Source organism: Pseudorca crassidens, chromosome 12 (assembly GCF_039906515.1).
Source record: "Pseudorca crassidens isolate mPseCra1 chromosome 12, mPseCra1.hap1, whole genome shotgun sequence".
In the NCBI taxonomy this organism is placed as follows: domain Eukaryota; kingdom Metazoa; phylum Chordata; class Mammalia; order Artiodactyla; family Delphinidae; genus Pseudorca; species Pseudorca crassidens.
Window position 1 is genome coordinate 19412826 of NC_090307.1, and position 21466 is coordinate 19434291.

General features: G+C 40.8%; 1 protein-coding gene across 37 annotated transcripts in view; it reads left to right on the plus strand.

Annotated features, from left to right (window-relative positions):
- The window catches only part of TCF4 (transcription factor 4), a 360829-nt gene that overhangs the window by 326823 nt on the left and 12540 nt on the right, over window positions 1–21466 (plus strand). For all 37 annotated transcript variants that reach the window (XM_067698990.1, XM_067699001.1, XM_067698991.1 and 34 more), the window contains one exon: window positions 1761–1964. In XM_067698990.1, the coding sequence (XP_067555091.1) occupies window positions 1761–1964 (204 nt within the window). The remainder of the gene's footprint in view (window positions 1–1760; window positions 1965–21466) is intronic.

Below are 21466 nucleotides of genomic sequence, written 5' to 3' on the forward strand. Positions count from 1 at the left end.
TTTAGCCAATAAGGTGACCACAGATTGAGACAGTGTAAGCACTGCCTACATAAGCCCCATGAATCTACAGGCCATCGTTCTTTTAAGTGTTTCCTTCCATTAGTCAGTCTCTGGGACCCATCGATCAAAACTGGTTTTTTTCCAGCTCTAGAGCTGTAAAGACTAGGTTTGTAAGTTGTGAACGGCAGCTTTAATTCTCTTTGAATTCTGAACACTCAAGAGGGGATTCCCAAGCAGAAACTGCTCTCCACCCAAAAGCTGTGAGCCGGAAAGGATGATAGGCACGTGTATTATTTCTTTTCGTGCTCACGCTTACACTTGGAAGCGTATATCATCATTCCTATTTTTATAAATTAAGAAGTATAGACTCAAAGAAGTTTAGTCACTTTTCCAAGGTCACATAAGCAGCAGAGCTAGGAGTTTAAAGGAGGCCCCTTAACACCAAAGCCCACCAAATCAGAAGGCTCTGTACCCTAGACTGACTGTATTAGACACACGTTCTTTCTGTTAGTAGGGAATAATTAGAAATTGTTTTTCTCAGGCGGGAGAGCTGGTGTATCTGTTTGCACAGCCCGTTGGAAATCAAAGTGGATTGTAGCATGATCCGGTACAAAGAGGCACTAGATTTGAAGACTTAGATCGTAACCCTGACTTTACCATTTCCTGGCGGTGTGACATTGAATAATTAATTCACTTAATTTCTTTGAGCCTCATTTGCACATCTATAAGGAAGGGATAATAATGTCTTCGCTGCTTGCTTACACATGTAGAGTGAGGATCCAGTGAGACGGTGTATTTTAAAGTGCACCCTGGAGATGTTTGTTTGATATCATTATGGATCACACTGAAAAAAATGAATACACATCTCCATGTCCAATTTCTTCACCAAAAACCATCCATATAGGCTGTATCCAGTTGTGGAAAACTAGGATCCTAATGGCTGGGGTGAAAAAAAGATCAGCTGGTTTTTCATTTTATAAGGTAGTGAATTCTCTACTATAGTAAGGGCTTTGAAATCAATTAGAAGCCCCTGGTGAACAATTCATTCAAGTCTTTATGATTCTTCAGTCTTGAAATCTCCTACCACTTTGGTTGACAGAATTTTTGCGATGTTTTTCTTTAACCGTTTTGAGGCTCCAGTTCCCTTTACACACACACACACACACACACACACACACACACACACAAGCTGGTGATGGTAGCTAGAAAGCAAGAAACACAGTAAAAATTGTTAGTACTTGATAAGAAATTACAGTCTGTACGCATTTACCTGTCCCTGACTTGATACATAACACTATATCATATGGCACAGAGGAAACCCAGGAGATATGCCCTTAAGAAGATAATTTAATTGGTAATCTATAAATAGGTCACCTTTCCATTGTTAACTTTTTGAAATCTTTAACAATTGCCTGCCAGAACGTTCCTTAAACTCAATAAATGTTTTTTCTTTTCTGAAGTAAATCTAAATTCTCTTTCAAAGTTATGCAATATAGTGGAGCATGTGTACTAACAATGTCCTGGAAGAATTACTGAATTTGTTCACAAAAAATTACACTATAATTATAGCATTAACAATTTTCACCAGTTTTCTAGGAAGGTCACTATTTATTTTTATTATAATTTTAAGGAAATAAACTTTACTGGAAACATATATTCAGAGACCCAAAGTGTGATTCGTGTCAACTCAGGTTTTATTTATATAACCTACACACGCATTTCGAACTAAATCAAATTTCACATAATTTATTAACCAACAGCAAAGCCGAATTGAAGATCGTTTAGAAAGACTGGACGATGCTATTCATGTTCTCCGGAATCATGCCGTGGGCCCGTCCACAGCCATGCCTGGTGGTCATGGGGACATGCACGGAATCATTGGACCGGCTCATAATGGAGCAATGGGTGGTCTGGCCTCAGGGTATGGAACCGGTCTTCTTTCTGCCAACAGACATTCACTCATGGTAAGTGACTAAATTTAGGGACTCTAGTTATCTTATAGAATTAGAATTTCTAGTACAAATACTACTGCTGCAGTTTTTTCTTTTGTAAACAGCTTTATTGAGATGTAATTTATTTAACCTACAGTTCACCCCTCTCACTTTTACAATGTACCGTGTTCTACATATATTCTCAGGGTTATGCCATCAGCACCAGAGTCTAATTTTAGAACATTTTTGACCCCTACAAAAAGAAAAGAAATCCACATGCCCGTTAGCAGTCACTCTCCATCCTTCCCTCCCCCTAGCCCCTGGCAACTACTAACCTACTTTCTGTCTCTATAGATTTGCCTAGTCTAGATATTTCCTATAAATGGAATCCCACAGTATGTGGTGGTCTTTTCTGACTGACTTATTTCACTTAGCATAATGTTTTCAGGGTTTATATATGTTTTATCATTTATCAGAGCATCATTCATTTTTATTCCCCAAAAGATTCCATTGTATAGCTATACGTTAAAGATCCATTCATCAGGTGATGGATATTTGGGTTACTTCCAGTCTTCGGCTATTAGGAATAATGCTCCTGTGAGCATTCATGTACTAGTTTCTGTGTGGACATATGTTTTCATTTCACTTAAGTATAAGCCTAGGAGATCATTGCTGGGTCATTGCTGGTGTGTTCAAATCTTCAGTTTGGGGACTTCAGCTAAAGACCCCAATGTTCATGTTACGTTGCTGGCATTTCACATGTGAATAGGTTGGATTTTTTAAATTATTATTAAATAAGCCACATCAATGTCTTTTGCTTCTGAGTATGCTGTGGGAGGTAGAAATATATGGTGTGTCTGTCTAAATAGATGATGTGGCACCATGTAATTTCAGTATGTCGTAGTTTTACCACTACCTATTTATGAATGTGTTTATTTGAATACTAATTAAGCCGATTTGTCCCTATTACAATTGAAATTTCGATTTTGCCACTTACTTTTGGAAAGGACTTGGTAGTGCATTCTTTCTTGGATGGTTACAAAGATTCAGCAAATCTCCCTAACAAAATGTTAAGTGATGACAATTAATGAAGTGACCGTATGGGTGGGGAATTTCATATCACTAGTGATTCTGTGTAATTCTGCTCTTTACAAACTCCTGACCAGAGGACACCTTAGTGTCCTGTTTTGTGCCTTACAGGCTCTCCGAAAGTTGCATGTATGAAGGTCTATTTTCCATTATCACTAGAGCATCTCTTACTTACAGATGATTCCAAAAGGAGAATGCAAAAGAAGTGCAGGTTATTGTGAGGCTCTTTAAGTTCTTTTCTCGTTCAGAAGTATTCTTCTGCCCTCCTTTGCATTTCTCTTAATAAAAGATTAAGAGTCCCATCCTGAGCGGTATGTTATGGAAACCTGCAACCAATTTGAAACCAAAAATACTGGTTTATAAATAGAAGCAGTGAACTCACTTCTAAAACGTGGAAAGGTATTTTTGAATGCCAAAGCTAAATCTTTTTTTTCTTTTTTCGCTTTTCGTAGACTCTACCCTAAAAATTCCTCATTGAGTAAAAATTGTTTGTCTATTCATGGCAGTTGCTAAGAGTTTACAAAAGGAAAATCTAGATTTTAATTTAGCTTGGCCTCAGGTAATGTGCTAAATACGCTTGGGATGCATATAATATGAGATTTCAGTTTGTACAGCTTTTTTTTTTAACTACAATGTTTAAACAATACTGCTTTTAATTAAGAAATCTGGCTTTATTAAAAGCCAGATCTGTGACTTACAACCATTTCTGTATATCTGCTCTCAATCAAGAGAAAAATACTTTAATTTCTGTAGCTGTGTTCGTTTTGCATATGTTAAACGGATGCAACGTGCACCCAGGACGTTGCTTCAGAGACAGGTTTTTTTTTTTTTCCATAAATATGTAAAGTTTGCTCTTAAATACCAGATGTAGGTTAAGTGGTTCTTTAAAATAATAAACTATACAGAGATGTTTTCTGGAACCTTTTAGTTGACCTTTGAATCGCCTCCTCTTTGAGTTTGATTCAGAGGTGGGATAGGAGGAAGAGACTAGACTCATCTTTGGAGATGGGAAGTGGGACTGACCCAGGTGGAGGGGGAGGGGAGAGAATGAACAGAGCAATAGAAAAGGGGAAATCATCAGCCCGTATTACACAGCAACGTCTTTAATTATTTTGGAAGAAACGATGCCGAAGCAATAAAACCGCTAGTTTTGCTGATGAGGAAAAGTGCTCACTCACTCTCCCGAAGACATTTCTAATGCAGTCAAGGGTGGCGGCCGAGCCAACCAGATCACAGAGTAACTCCAAAGCCATGGCAGGACAACCTGCTGCCCTTTGAAGCCGACGGAGGCCTAGCAGTCTTTCTCCTGTTTTCTCAAAAACATTCAGGGCGCCCAGCGCATCTGAGCTCCTCAGCCCGAAACCCCAACGTGTGCACAAGAGATCGGATCCTCATTTCTTGCCTTGCGCAAACTGGTATGACTTTTCAAACAAAAACATCAGAACAAAGGAAATAGTTTTTGAATTTAGTCAGTCTGAAGTTAGCCTTTGACCATTTGATACATTCCACAATAAAAAGGAAGCTGAAGGGGAAGGGAAAAACCCACCCCCCTTCCTCCCCCCAGCAACAACAAAAAAAATTCAAGGAGGATACTGGTAATGTTTTCCACATTTGAATTTTAATACATGAAACAGGCCATAAAACGTTGGCCAGCTGCAGTAAATAAAGTAGCAGTGGGAGGTACACACTGGAAACGTCGGACCAGTGCTGGTGGGAGTTTCATTCCCAGCTACACACCTTCAGTTGTTGTTCTGGAGTGTAAGCGAGTTGCAGTAACTTAACACCCATCCCAGGGCTGGTTTTGTTTTGAGCCAATCTCCTTTATAACTCTCCTTAATAATTCCTTCTGATTAAAGAACAGATAGCTTTGAATTCTCTTGACCTCCGTCTCTCCTCGTTTCCTCTCTCCCTGCCTTCCAAAATCAAAACGAAATGGCTTGATCACTTGGAAGATGATAGAAGCATTTCTTTCTGCAGCAGCTTGCAATCGTGGTGGGGAGAACCGTGGTTCTGCCTGGGCCATTATGTTATCTTATTTAATTGCTAACATATTGTACTTAGCTTTTGATTCATAAAATGTTTTCCTTGGAGTTCTGAAGTAGGTTTTCAGTGAATGACTAAGTATTAGTATAATGAAAGGGATTTTTTTTTTTTTTCACAGCAGCATGGCTCATAGCACTCGAGCGAATGTTGATTCTTGTGGGCTTTCTAGGTGATACTATTTGTCCATGCTCTTTCCTGCTCAGAAACCTTCACCGGCTTTCCATTATCTACATATTTCTTAGCCTAGCTTATTAAGCCCATCACTGTCTACCAAAAGCCTTGTGCTTAGCTCTTCCAATGCAGAAACTTTGCCAGCAAGACCAACCTCTGCATATTACCAGCATTTGCGCTGTGCATTCTCACTAGGTACGTCTTTTGCGTCTATCTGGCTTGTCCTGTTCTATCCACTGCTCTTAGCCCATCTCATTCCCACCCATTCTCAAAACTCTCACTCAAATTCTGTCTCTTCCAGGAAGCCTTTCCTTGCCACCTCCACCTGTGAGAGTCTTTTTCTTTTCTACTCTCACAGCGCTATGAATCATACCATTGGCTAGATATTTATTTTACCCACTTAGGCAAAGCTGTATATCTTTGGTAGGTCTGACTTTTGTCTTACCAACTAGATTGTCAATTCCTCGAGTACCATGTGTTACATTTTGTTTCCCTCCCAGTAGATAAATCGTCAGTCAAAAGGGAAGAAAGGAAACTCAATATTTTCTGAGTGCCTGACAAGTGGCCAGCCCTTCAGCTAGGAGCTCCATATACCTTATCTCAGGCCATCTTCACAAGAGCCCAGTGAGCATGGTAATGCTTTCCATTTTAGGTGTTGGTCAGATGAGCCTTAGAAGGTTTGAGTGGTCAATATCAAGTCCAGAAGCTAGATTTAAACTCAGGGGACTTTGACTGTGAATTCCATGCTCTGTCTTACCATCATGAGCACTCCTCAGACAGGATCTATAGTTATACCTTTTAAAAGCTAATTTCAGGTGGTTAGAACTCATGATTTTCAAATCTTAACAAGTGTTGGTCGACAAGAGAGAAGTTTCTAGGTGTCTTATGGCCAGTTTCCCAAAGCAGCTCCCTACCCACATGGAAAGGTAAAGAACCTTCCTCCAGTATGGTAGTATGCTGGATTAAATCCCACCTTGTCTAAACACTTATTCTTAAATCAACATGTCTGTGCTAAGTGGCAAGAGGTGTGGTGAGTGCTCCTTGCTAGGTGGTTGGAGTAGTTAATTTTAAAACATTAAGTTGTTTTTCTTACCTTAGCCTCCCAGTTTTCTAATGGAATCCAAGCAGAAATTTCGGAATGTGGGAGATTAAAAAAATAGCTGGGGGCTTCCCTGGTGGCGCAGTGGTTGAGAGTCCGCCTGCCGATGCAGGGGACGCAGGTTCGTGCCCCGGTCCGGGAAGATCCCACACACCGTGGAGCGGCTGGGCCCGTGAGCCATGGCCGCTGAGCCTGCGCGTCTGGAGCCTGTGCTCCGCAACGGGAGAGGCCACAACAGTGAGAGGCCCACGTACCACAAAAAAAAAAGAAAGAAAGAAAGAAATAGCTGTGTTTATTACTCACCTGCTTAGAAACTCTTACCCAGATATCATTCCCCTCTGTGCCTCGGATATCAGTTCTTTTTTTTTTTTTTTGGCTGCATTGGGTCTTTGTTGCTGCACATGGGCTTTTCTCTAGGCTACTCTTCGTTGCAGTGCGCAGGCTTCTTATTGTGGTGGCTTCTCTTGTTGCAGAGCACAGACTCTAGGCGCGTGGGCTTCAGTAGCTGTGGAACGCGGGCTCAGTAGTTGTGGCTCGCGGGGCTCTAGAGCTCAGGCTCTGTAGCTGTGGTGTGCGGGCTTAGTTGCTCTGCGGCATGTGGGATCTTCCCGGACCAGGGCTCGAACCCGTGTCCCCTGCATTGGCAGGCGATTCTTAACCACTGCGCCACCAGGGAAGCCCTCGGATATCAATTCTGATACTAAATCATTACATTTTTGATAAGTTACTGAAACAGCGGTTTTCCAAATATGCCTCTCCGTTATTCGTGCAGTATTCAGATGAGCCCTGAAAAAAAGTCTTTCAGATGACCTCACTCCTCTTTTAACAGAACAAGAATGAAACTCACATCAAAAGTATTGGGTTGGTTTGGGCTTCCCTGGTGGCGCAGTGGTTGAGAGTCCGCCTGCCGATGCAGGGGACACGGGTTCGTGCCCCGGTCCGGGAAGATCCCACATGCCGCGGGGCAGCTGGGCCTGTGAGCCATGGCCGCTGAGCCTGCGCGTCCGGAGCCTGTGCGCTGCAACGGGAGAGGCCACAGCAGTGAGAGGCCCGCGTACCGCAAAAAAAAAAAAAAAAAAAAAAGTAAAAATATTGGGTTGGCCAAAAACTTCATTCGGGTTTTCCATACTGTCTCATGGACAAACTGGAACAAACTTTTTGGCCAACCCGATACCTTCATGTGATTCTGTTCCTGCTTTTTTTTTTTTTTTTTGCGGTACGTGGGCCTCTCACTGTTGTGGCCTCTCCCGTTGCGGAGCGCAGGCTCAGCGGCCATGGCTCACGGGCCCAGCCGCTCCGCGGCATGTGGGATCTTCCCGGAGCAGGGCACGAACCCGTGTTCCCTGCATCGGCAGGCGGACTCTCAACCACTGCGCCACCAGGGAAGCCCTGTTCCTGCTCTTGATTACTCGTCAGTAGAGTCAGCAATGGTGGGATCATTTTAGCTGAAAAGCGTCTATACTATTAATATATAATATTAGTGTGGTTCCCAGAGCCTTTTTGCTTAAAGCCCATCTATTCATTTCAAAAACATTTACCAAGTCATTACCAAATGCTGAGCTCTATGCTAAGTTGTGGTTTCTGCTCTCAAGGGGTTCACAGTCTCGTAGGATACGGTATATATTTTTTAAAAAATTGCTGCGGCAGTGTGGTAAGACTCATAGGAGAGCAGGGCCCAGCTCTGGTATCCGGGAGGGAAGGATCAGATTGTCACTTGGTAGGAGTAGTGGTCTCCTAACGATCTAGTTGCCCTAGATGACCTAGGGGTGGAGGAGCCCTGTGAAACACACCACCCACACCTGTTCTCCACAGCATCACCTGAGGCCTCTTACTAGACTCCTAGGTGACGATGTGGCACACGTTTTAGAAACCACTGGTATAAGCCAGTCTTAGCCCACTTTCCCTCTTTTCAGTATCATTTTTAGTGTGACTTTGGATTACAAAGAATTCATTAGAAGGTCAGTCATTAGGTGAAGAAGCACCTTTTTATTTCAGTGACACTAAATATAGGAGAGCTTTGACCACTTAGGATTTCAGAGGATAAACAAATGAGTTCTGCTTTTATAGTTCTTAGGAATTAGGACCATTGAATTTTAGATGCTGAAAGCACCGCAAAAGTCATTTAGCCCGTTGCTTTTATTTTACTGCTGAGGACTGAGGCCCAGAAGGGGGAAGTGACCCAGGTATGGATACTCTCTGGTTAATGGCCGAGCTAGGATTAGAAACCAGACAAGCCAGCAACGAGACCAGCACTCTTTGTACTAAATATTACACTGCAGCAACAAATTTCCTCTCTCACCCGACGCCATAGCAATTTCAAAACTGTGGCTGGTATTACTCGTGTTCTGTTAACTGATGAAACCCAAGAGAACTCTTTAGTTGCCCCTTGGCTCTCTGCACCCTGTTGCTATTTAGTTCTGCCAATCTGATTTGGCCCCAGGAGAGAGTAGTGGGCCGTGATGTGATACTTTGAGTAGCATTTACTGGTATGTTGTAATGCAAGTAACAGAAGTCAGAAAACTCTGTTTCTACGTGGCCATCTTCAACAAAGGTGTGAACCACAGGGGCTTAGTCATCCTCAGTCTTGTTCCTCTTGGGTTTTCAGGGATTCTGATTCCATAAATTTCTGTGTATGTTTGAGCACCTACTTCATTTCTAAGCAATTATTAGCATATAATCTCAGAGACCCTTAGAAGGCATCTCCTTCCAAATCCCTCTACAAATTCGCTGCCAGGCAATGAACAAGCCTCTATTAGCCTCCTTCCTCCAAGGCTACGTACTCTAAATGACCATAAATCCCATTTCCATCAGACTTTAGAAGATTCTTCCTTAGGTCCAGCCCAAATTTATTTCCCTGTGAAGTTTTCATTTTTCTGCCCATTGGAGTTACCCCTAAGTCAACTCAACAAATACTTGAGAAACTTGAAGACAGTCTACTCGGTTTTTTTTTCCTCTAGGGTATACATCTGTATCTTCAAATATTTATCCTAAAAAAAAAAAAAGTTTTGACTTTATAACTTTCCAGTGCATTCTTCCAAGTTTAAAAAGAATACTCCCCCACTGCTCGCCCAGGACCATTTAGTGTGAATCTCAAACTGAATACAGTGCTCAAGGAATCATTAGCACAGACTAGGATGGATCTGTCACAAAACCCATTAAATACATTGTGTCTTCATTAAAGGCCACCTAACAGCATCCTACTGGCAGTATTTGATGACATCATCATTCTACTGACAAACACTGAACTTGAAATCAGCTGAAATCCATCAGCCACATGTCCGTCAGCTGTCCTTGTGCACTATTTGTTGTATCAGTGAATTTCATACCATTTCCGGTGTCAGGGTCTCCTTTAAATCCTCATTCAGTCACATATTCTGCAGCTCTGTTGTTGGCAAATTTGTCACCAAACGCCAGGTGTGCAGCATTCCCGTGAACGAGGTTTATACAGAAAGACTTGTTCTTGGTGGAACTAAACTGAGTTGAGAGGTCATCGCCTGTGTTTCGGAGCATTTCGGAACTGTCTTTTAAATGGCCTGTTACAGAATTTCACCCAAGATCTTAGTCATCAGCATCATCTTTCTATAGCTTCTACATTGGGTTTTGTTTTTCTTTAATGAGGATATTTGCCTGTCTCTAGTGTTCTACCATCTCTCCTACTCTCCACAATTATCAAAAATTTCTGAAACTGATTAGCAACCTCAATTGAAAGGTTTTATCTATATCCAAGTTGTACTTTATTTTAAGAAAACCTGGGCGGAAAAGGCAGAAAGGGAAAATAACTTGAAGAAACTCCCTTCATTTAAAAAACTTCTGCCGGCTTTTTTGAGATATTACTGACATCTAACATATGTCAGTGTAAGGTGTACAATGCAACGATTTGATACATGTATATTTTACAAAATGTTTACTCCAGTAAGGTTAGTTAACACCTCCATCCCCTCACATAATTGGGTTTTTTTCTTTCAAATATACAATACAGTGTTGTTAATTAATGTCACCATGCTGTACATTAGATTCCCAGGGCTTATCTATCTTATAGGTGGAAGTTTCTCGCCTTTGACCAACATCCCCCCATTTCCCCCAGCCCCCAGCAACCACCATTCTACTCTCTCATTTCTTTGAGTTCATGTTTTTAGATTCTGCATATAACTGAGACATACAGTATTTGTCTTTCTCCGTCTGACTTAGAGAAGTTCTCTTGACCATGGGTTAGTTACGACAGTTTTAGAATCCTTGAGGTCAACATTGATATTTCAGCATCCGTTTAAACAAAAGTCAAGAGGTTTTGAATCCAGCCACAGCAGGGAGACCATTTACTCTCCATTAACAAGTTCTAAGACAAGTGGTTCGGCATGATGTGTGCCCAGATCCCACAGCTCTAGGTCTAAATTAGGTATATCCCCTTTTTCTTCCCCCAATACCCATTTTACTTGAATTCAGGCCCTGTGACCTAGAAATGAGACAGTCAGTCTGCACTGGACCGTCAAACCCAAAGGACTCCTTTTCTCCTTGCTTCTAGGACAGGCCAAGCCTAGTTCCTTAATCTTTCCCCTGTGGTTAGCACCCTGGTGTCATGAACCTTAAATACATAAAACCCAACGGTTGTCTCCTCTGCTTTTAAAATATAAAAACACATTTAAAACAGACTCTGTTACCTCAACACATTTTGACTTTGCTTTCTTCTTAAATAACAGAGGAAAAAGCAGGTAGACGCTTTCAGTAGCACAGTTATATTTTGTTGGGGACAAAGACACAGTGCTAAACAGTCCGTAATTTAGAGAAGACACGACCTGTACATTTTTAAAAGGTAATATTACCCTCATTTTCTCAGGAAAGCAGATTTTCTGAAGGGATAAATCTGTATTGTAGAAGTTAGAAATTACACAGATGTTTCTTCACTCGTTCTCTACTGTCTGTGCTTCAGGTCCTTGGGGGATACATACATGTGTAAGAGAAAGTCTCTGAACCCACAGGCCTTTGGCTCTGGGGGGATGATAACACAAGTATGTGCCTAACTAACTATCACGCAGGGTGGAATGATTAAGTGACCCGAGAGGTGAGTCGGAGAAGGACGAACATTGGCCAGCCTTCGGGATGGATAGGAAAGTTTCCCGGAGGAGAGGTCATTGAGCTCATATTAGAGTCTGCGTTGGATTTCAATAGAGACAAGGCTAGAAGAGGCATTACAGAGCCATAGAATAAACATGATCCAAAAAATACGCAGAAAATCAAGGATCTTAAGTGCCCAGGTGGAAGCAGGGAAATGACCCGATGATGCGGTGTGCCAGGCAGGGCTGCCTTGGGCCGGGAGCCCCTCCTCCGAGCACGGCAGCTCCGACAACTGGCTCGCATCCTTCACAGGAGAGTCGACAGGAAGAGTGAATTTTCATGTATATTTTTTACATCCAAATTAAATTAACTCATGGAATTTTCCACCCTTAGGAATTAAAGTAGCAGCTCATGAAGTAATTCAGTTATGTCATTCATACCAAAACAGAAAATACTGGAGCAACTTGGCACCGTTTAAAAGCCAAGACTAGACCTTGGCTATTTTATATTTTTTTCAAAACCTGTAGGTGTTGTGTTCTGTTAACTTTTACTGGGGCTGTAATTTTTTTTTTTTAAATCAAAAGTATCTTCATTGCTTAGAAAACAGAAGTGCAAAATGGATTTGAAATAAGAAGAGGGTTTAGGCAAAGCACCTTTAGGAGTGCAAAAAAAAAACCACAGAAGTGTTAACGTCGAATTTCTGAAATGCGGGGAGTCTACCTAATTGGTTGACATTCACAGTTGTGCATAATTATAACTTCCTCCAGGTCCATAAGTCAACTTAGAACTCTAGAATTGAGTTTAACCAAAAGATCTGTCCAATATTAGTTAAATGACGTCTTTTGAGGAAGCATTGTCCTGATACAATAGCCACATTCATTTTCAAGCAGTTAATTGGACGTATTGTCAAAAACCACAGTGTTGAGTTTCCACATTTTAATTTCACATTTGCCTGCTCCCCAGCTTCTGCACAGGGACGGGTCTCGTTCGGAGCTGAAAGTGTGTGAAAGTTATTGGAGAATGGTAGTCTCTGGGTAATGTTTCTGTGAGCCGCCCAAAAATTTTCCCCCTGCAGTCTAGATGGGAAACAGCTGGTTTTTGTTTAAAAAGCTGTTTTGCGAAATGTCTGAATCTTGAGGTGTAGAACTGAGGTCACCAGTAAAAGCAGGTGCTTAGGGACAAGTGAGAAAGAGTCTGGGGCCCGGCTGGCCCTGTCATCTTCTGCAGGGTACTTCCTATTAGAGGAAAAAGTATTGAAGTTGGCTCCTTTATTTAGGACGCAAACAGATAAACTAATCGCATTAGTGATGCTATTAGAAATTGAGCATCTTTGAACATGGCCAGCCCTTGAGTGAATAATTTGCTCCCTCTGAAATGGCTGTCTCCCTCCCAAGGCTTCAAATACGAAGGTCCAAGGCTTTAACTTCCTTTAGGTATTATAAGTGCTTGAATTTCCTCTTTAAATACACCCACAGTGAAAGAACTATGATTTCAAATAAGTAGTCCCAGAACTGAGTACGTCCTCCAAGTTCATGGAGGCAATCTCGGGGAAAGGCAGAAAAGGAACCCAAATTGGCAGAACCAGGACAAGGCAGTTTTGAAAAAGGCCAAGTACAAAACATGTGGAATCACTAAAGTCCAGTGCATGTCAGATATCCACCAGCCTGAAGATGAAAGGAAACGACCTCCTCCCCTGGGAGCTGGGGGTTATTAGCAGCTGTTTATCCAGTCGGGAATAGAGATTAACATTGTAATTTTTTTTTTTAAAGAACTAGAAGAAAATTTGTTTGGGAAGTTGGCTCTTCATATCAAGTCACTGTGCATTGCCAAAAAAAACTTCCTTTCTCAGAACTCATGTACTAGGGTTGAGCAATGTTATGATTCTCTGAGAAACTCGGGATTACCAAAAAGCCCATCTCCATAAAATAGAACAGAAAAAGACAGAGACGTGAATGGACGGCTGCCACTGACACGTTCCCTTGAACTGTGCACTGTAAAACTAGCTGTTTGGTCTGGTACCTGTCCTCCGGCCTGCCTCTACATGGGGGGTGTTCTCCCCGTCCCACACCCCAACTTCATCTTTGCCGCTCTGAGGCCTATGCAAATGGATTTTGCACATGCCTACTGCTTGTAAATGCCTTTTCATGACATACTGGGGAAGCTGCTTAGTGCTCTGTGGAACTTTATTCTCAAAAAAAAAAAAAAAAAAACCACAAAGAGTTGGATATTGGTATTTTCCCCTGATTTAATGCTACTCTTAATGTCATTTTCTTTTATTAAATCCTTTCTTTTGCTTTTGATCTTATTTATAGCAGAGCCACTGGTCATATGGAAACTATTATTGTATAGCTGGGAGATGAAAGACTTCATTGCAGTTAAATAAGAGGGAATCATTTGGGCCAATAATACACACATACAGTGAGGTACCATTTGTATCCAAAATGCCCTGTTGTTCACTTTGTAACAGAGCCATCGAGGTTTATAAAGGGCTTTACAAAAGTCTGCTTTTTGTCCAAAATGTGTTGTCTGACGGTATGAAAACGCGTTGATGTGCAGTCCTTAGCTGCTGCTTCATATATATATATATATGTATAATCTAAATATTGACACTTCTTGTTGTAAAAATAGGAACTTTTATTTAAAGTTGAGATGTTAATTAATGTCAAATATCAGTTTTTAAAAATATATATATATTTAGATAATCTATATCAAAATTCTACCCATCATTCAAACCCTATCTAAAATGCCACCTTCTTGAAGTAGTCTCTGGTTTCTCCATCTGACACGATTTCACCCATCCTTTAAAACCCTACATGACCTTATACTCCTTTATGACATTCATCTTATTTTGCCCTATATAGTAATTATATTAATTCGTCTTTAAGATGTAAGAGGTTGTAAAGGAATACACACATCTATCTTTTATTATTTTTTCCTGCAGTGGCTTGCATATAATAGGCATTCCTAAGGCATTCGTTGAATAAATGAAATGTTTATTTTTTGATAGAAACATGCTAAACCTATATTCGACAGTACCGAAAGCTTTTAGATTTCAGTTAGTCTCACGAGATATATGCCAATGGTGTCATCATTTCCAGTTTAGGAAGTAACTAATTGCACCTTGTGATATTACAGCCCTGTACAAGGAGCCAGTGCTTGCCCTTGGGATAATTACATTTCAAGACAAGTATAGGCTTGGGACTTCCCTGGTGGTCCAGTGGTTAAGACTCCGCGCTTCCACTGCACGGGGCACGGGTTTGATCCATGGTCAGGGAACTAAGATCCTGCATGCCACGTGGCACGGCCAAAAAAAAAAGCCAAGTATAGGCTTTGTGAATAGCAGCAAAACAAAATCATTGATGCGTATGCCCTGCCCCGTTAGACAGTGGCCTGGAGCGTGTTTTAAGGGTGGTGTCCATAATGAACCATCAGGGGAGAGCCCTGTCCAGATCCAGCAAGATGATGAGTGTTCTGGAGACCCAGACAGTCTAGGAGGAATGAGAGTATGGGGGTCTGTGGGACTAATGAAAGAGAAGTGTTCAGGGGTCATGGGGAGGAAACCAGCCCTGGGGGACAGAAGAGGAAGGGCTTAGCTCAAGCCTTAGGGATGTGGGAGTGAAGGCAGCAGATGAGGGGCCACAAGTAGGTAACTGAATATTGAGATGAAGGAATTTAAGAATAGGAGGGTACAAGCATGGTCCTCTGGTGTCCAGGTGAAGGACCCAGAAGCATAAGGTATTGATCTTAGACTTAATCCGTAGAACAATGAAAAGCCATGCTGGAAACTTGATATCCAAGAGACCAAGTGATACGCAGAGGATGTAGCATTTACAAGCTGAGTATTTTGGAAGTGATGGGAAAGAAATGTTTTATTAGTTCAGGCAAGCTTCTTCACACTTCCATTGCCTTTCTGAATATGTTAAAATCAGCGGATGTTAATTGGATAATAAAAAAAGCATTTAAAAAATAAAGGCCTGATTGTTTCCCCATTATAGGTCATTAGAGAGTATTGAGTAGAGTTCCCTGTGCTATACAGTAGGTTCTTATTAGTTGTCTATTTTATATATAGTAGTGTGTATATATCAACCCCAATCTCCCAATTTATCCACCCCCCCTTTCCCCCTCGGTAACCATGTTTGTTTTCCACATCTGTGACTCTGCAAAAGAGTGGATATATGTATATGTATAACTGATTCACTTTGCTGTACAGCAAAGAAACTAACACAACATTGTAAATCAACTATACCCCAATAAAAATTAATTAAAAAAATTTAAAACTAAGGCCAGCTAGGTAAGGATGAATCCCTAGTGACGGACTTCCTGGGCTGGCTACAGAGCACTTTGTGTGCCAGTCGGCCTCACACCGGTGTGTTTACACCGGGGGGACCCGAAATTCCAAGTACACATCAAGTGTCCAGTTGTCTTTTCCTTCACACTAGACAAAAGAAGCTGCTTACAAGTAATTGCAAAAGTGCACCATAATCTCTGTGCTACATGGGCTTGGTTCACTAGGCATGGATTAACTTTAGTTCCCTCCAGCCTACTTACTAACTTGCTACCCCGGGGAAGGAAGGGATGGAATGGACTGCTAACCACCCACCGAGGTCCCCGCTTGGTGGGCTGCATCCAGTTCTGGTTTCCTGTGTAGGAAAATGATGTAGAGAATTGGGGGTGGAGGGTGGGTATGCAGAGGAGAGAAATGAAACAGTTTCACTAGATGGAACTTATGAGTTAAGAAAAAAAAATATAAAAAGATGAACTGAAATCAGGTAACGGCCGTTTGCATCTCTCAAACTAGATCGCAGAATCATTCATCTTTAACCATTTTGGTGGACATCAGGGGAGTTTCAGCCTAGCTGATCCCATGACACTGCCAAGGTCAGGGTCATTTAGATTGTGTTTAAATCCTCTCGAAAGTAATTTTATCATCTGGGGAATAAGCATTAAATACATTTCCAAGAATTGCCCAGTAAGGAATTACCTTACTTCAGGCAAAGCCTAAGTGAAGCTGTGAAATTTCTGGGGGAAAAAAACAGGTGTTTTTAAGAAAATAAGGAGGCCTTCTCCCAATAAACATTTTAAGAATCGAAATCCAAACTAAAGAATTCAATCCAGATCTGACTTTAGTGAAAAGTCCTTTTAATGGTTTAATCACATGAATTTTTTTAAATGGTCTGATAATTTTTTTAGAACTGAGGAGTATGGAAATTATATTCGTGGTTGAAGGGTGTCCCAGATGTCAGGGCTTTTTCGCACGAAAGCGTTGGTTATCAGAGCCTAGTCTCATTTTCTACAGAATTTGGTGCCTCCAATATTGTTCCTCACAGTGTCTACACTGCTATTTCATGAACTTCCGAGTCCCCATCTGTGAGCTATTAAAGTTTGCAGGACCACTTCCCACTTCTTTAAAAGATGCACCTTTTGGACTCAATGGTATTTTTTGCACATTTGAGAAAATGTTTGCTTTCCTCTAATATGACACAGACAGATCTGGCAAGATAATTGAAACTGAAATCTAGCGCTCTATGACTGTCATGTATAATTGATATTTCATGGGGAGATTACAGTTCAGACACCAAAACTGTTTTCTCTGTCAATGGGTGTCCAATTACAATAAAAAGAACCAGCCCATCAGCTTTTTTTTTTTTTTATGATTATGGCAAAACAAGAGAAAGAAGAGAGAAAAGTAAAAGTTACCAGGACTTTTTTCTTTGCCCCATTTTCTTGTTGTTATTTTTCTTCTTTCTAAAAAACACCTCTGTCAAAAGGAAGATTTTGAACCTCATGCCATTAATTACAAACTTTCGTTTTGAGCTAAATGTTTCTAACAGCATTTCTGGTTTTGTGTCATTTTCGCAGGTCTAGAAATTGATGACAAGTTTCCTAAAGTTTCCATCCTACACTCTTTTAGAAGAATTATGGTAGAGGAGAAAGAACTGAGGTCTGAAAGCCTGTTTTGAAGCAGTTATCTCTGGAGATAACGTTAATGAGGATTGAATAACTGCCAAATGAAATTTAATACATTTTCCCATCCATGAAATAGGCCTCTTAAATACAACAGAATAATTACTTTCACAATACTCCCTGGAAACAAAGAGAGCAGAAACATTGAATGCCTTTTTTGTTTGTGGTGTTTGTTTTTAGCTTGAGGACCAGGATAAGGACATTTACCAGGATGCTCTCTTCGCATCCGCACATAACAACAGCCTTGCCAGCAGCCACCTAATTTGAAACTGCATATCTTTTTTTTTTTTTTTTTTTTTTGCGGTACAGGGGCCTTTCACCGTTGTGGCCTCTCCCGTTGCGGAGCACAGGCTCCGGACGCGCAGGCTCAGCAGCCATGGCTCACGGGCCCAGCCGCTCCGCAGCATGTGGGATCTTCCCGGACCGGGGCACGAACCCATGTCCCCTGCATCGGCAGGTGGACTCTCAACCACTGCGCCACCAGGGAAGCCCTGCATATCTTTTAAATCTGTTTATGTTGGAGGAGTCGTGGCAAATATTGAATTTTGTAATTTAGTTAGACATCTTGGGCTTGGCCTGAGTTGGTGGACCATGATGTTTTTCCCCCTATGATAAGGAAAACTAAAATGATTTTTATATCTGCATCTATGTATGCGTACACACACACACACATACACACACACACATAAACACACTGTTTTAAAATGAAAACTCCAGGAAGTAACCCCATTTGTCCCTAAACTCTGCTCCCCTCCCCTATGTGTGTGTGCTTGTGTGTGTATATATGTACATACATACATACATATATATATATATATATATATATAAAATATATGCCCAATCAAGTTGTTCAATGTTGTTATAAGTTTTCTGAGTTCAAAATCTGTTTTAGTCCTCTAACCAGATGTTCTCTAAGTCACTTAACCATTTCAGCCTTTGCTTTCTTCTTTGTAAAATGAGAAGTTTGTCCTAACTGGTATCCAGGTCTCCCCAGACCCTTCCCTTAAAGTCTATATACTGTGATTGAAAAGTGTTCTTAATATATCAATTCTTTCCTCAGAAAGTAAGATTATTTAAAATGATATGGTGCTTATGTGATTCAAAAGAGGTAGTACACTTCTAAAAGTATTTAGTAATTCCCAGTGATAAAGTCACACTGGAGAATTTAAATAGCTGCGTCAGAATTTGAATATTCCTTGTCCTAAGATACAATGAAACTTAGATATCTGCACATAAGAACCATGATTTATGGGGGCCCGAGGAAGGGGCAGCCATGTTTGGACCACATGATCTTGCCTCCCCCTCTTCTTTTATAGCTCATTGGACCAGGGGCGAGGACACCTGATCCCAGGCTAGCCCATTCAGTGGGTGGCCTGTGTCTGCTTCAAAATGATGAGCTGGACCATCTGGTGATCTTGGCATTCTGAACTCAGAAATTCTAAGACAGAGAGGGAGTTAGGAGCAGATTCAGAACCTGAAAGGATGTACTGGGAACTCCTGTGAAGTGTCCAGGCCATAGTTCTGAGTGGGCAGAAGCCAGAGACAGACAGAGGTACCAACAGAGGAAGGAGAGAGGCTGGAACAGCTCCTGAGACACAAGGGGTGGCCTTAGGTCCCGAGAGTTCTCCAGGCCCAAAACGTAGATCACAGAAATCTTCCTGTTAAATCTCCTTTTACCTGAGCCAGCTGGAATGAGTCTCTGGTCCTTCCTATTAAAACCAGCACACTAAATTGATCGCTCCACGAGAATCCCACCAAGAATCGCTTATAAGCTCCATGAGGGCAGGGGCCACTTCTAAATTATTCAGCACCCTGTCCCCAGTACCTGTCAGAGTGACAAGCATGGGCTAGATTAGGAAATATTTGTTGAATTAATAAGTGTACTCTTGGATCAGTCAACTGATAATTATTGAATAATATTTAGATTTTAGTTCTTCTACTTTTAGCATAGATATATCTAAAACCATATTGTATGTGGCTATAAGATGACTGTATTCTTAAAGACTGCAAAAAAAGTTTACAATCAATATTGATAAAGCTAAGCTTTCATAGGCTGCCTTTTAACTTTATTGCTTATCTAGATGAAAAGGTTTATGAAAATAGGGCTTTAATGAAGTTTGGATTTTCTGGGTGCCATCCTTAGAGTTGATTTGTAGGTTAAAGGAATCTGCTTTTTTTCTGGTTACACTATTATTATATTTGTAAGTGGACAAATCCTGACCCTCATATATACAGAAGGCAGTATTGGTTTCTCCGTCTATTTCTGAGTTATTCTGTTGATGGGTTTGTGCTGGCCATTCACTGTGGTGTTTTTCCTTGTCTCTTATGTGACCAGAAATAATGTTTCTGAGGGAGAAGTAAATAGGGTTAGGAAATGCTGTCTGTGGTCAAGGAAACACGTAAAGCAAAGTTAATTCTTCAGATCGGAATACTCTTCCACAGCCACAGGCAATGGAATTGATGCTGGAGAATCAAGCTAATTAGATGGGTCCATGGATGTGGACCTATCATTAGTCATTCATGTGACCTGGAATATACATAGTTTACAAGGGAGACCTTCGAATGTCAAGGATAACATTGTTTCCAACTTCCTTTATGGAAAATGATGTATTATTTGAGATGATCTATAGAAAATAAAGTTAGCTAACATGCGTGACTAAAAGTCGAAAACCTAGTTGGAACAACTATCAAACATGCTTATAGATCATTTAACATTTTACTGTCATTCTGCAGGAGAAAGATTTAAAATCAAATGGATATAAACAAAATAGAGACAGAGTGCAAAGGGATTGTAAGTGAAAGTAGCTTGAGTTCTAAGGTTTCTTGAACTATGTAGACTCTTATTTTTATGTAGTATGCAAGTATTTTCAGCTGGAACACCTAACAATATCAATAATTATTGTGTACCTTTGTGTACTAGCTGTCATGCATACTACTACTCCTTGCAATAAACCTGGAACTTACTCTCTGTAACTGCCAATGTTATTTTCTCTGTTTTGGATTTGAGCAACTTACCCATGATTATACTTATACAGCAAACAAAGACCAGTTACAGTTATAATCTACATATTAATTCTCATTACTGTATAATTTTCACTCAGTTGCCCTGTCTTTCACTTACAGTTGAGGGAAAGAAAATAGAAAGGTTATTGGTTGTAGGTTCTTCTATCCTCTTTTAAAAGCTAAACGTGTCTAGAAGGGAAAAAAAAGAAATTTCAAGATTAATAACTGAATATATTTTAATTCAAAAGCAAAATATTAACCTTGAATTGCATCGTAGCTGCCCACAAAGAAGGCTGGAGGGTTTTAATAGGATGACTCTAAAATAGGAGGAGGGTACGAGAATCTCTGCTGTGCTCAAATCCGTGGTTACCTTCAGTGATTCCAACTTAGAATCATCCTTTGTGGAAAGAAATGAAATCCATTGCGAATGCCAGTAACTGAATCAACACTTGGGTAATTATTTAGGTTAACATTGACGGACAGTCTTAAAGAGCTACCATTTGATCAGGGGCTGTAAAAGTCATGCTTGCAAGTGGACATCTCAGATTGAAAGGATAATCACTGACTGAATCAGTCTTCTAAACGCACAGATACAAAAATGGAAAACAGCTACCACTCTTTGGTCTGGAAGGAAAATAAAAACAATACACGAAGAGTGAGAAATGGTTGAAGGGAATTGGGTGGGCATGCTCTACCTATAAAAGATTAGGCTTCAGTTACTGATGAAAAATGGGAGTGGCGTGGCAATGGTGTTAAATATGTGAGAAGGGCTGACACTTATTCCATGGAACTCCAGAAGTTGAATCTCGGACCATTGGGTGGAATGTACAAGGAGGCCAACTTGTGGTGAAAATGGAGTGAGCTGCTTTGGGAGATAATCAGGGTCTTAATATATTTGAAGCATCCACATAGACACTAAATGACCACCATTCAGATTGTTCTGGGAAGGCACACGGGCACCCAAGTAGCAGAAAACACTGGACTCCCCAGATCTCTCGGCTACAACATTCATTTATACGTCCTGCTGCTCCTGAGTCCTTAAATCCTTTGCTATTCTTGCTGTATTTTGTTTTAACTTTTTTTAAAATTTATTTTATTGAAGTGTAGCTGATTTACA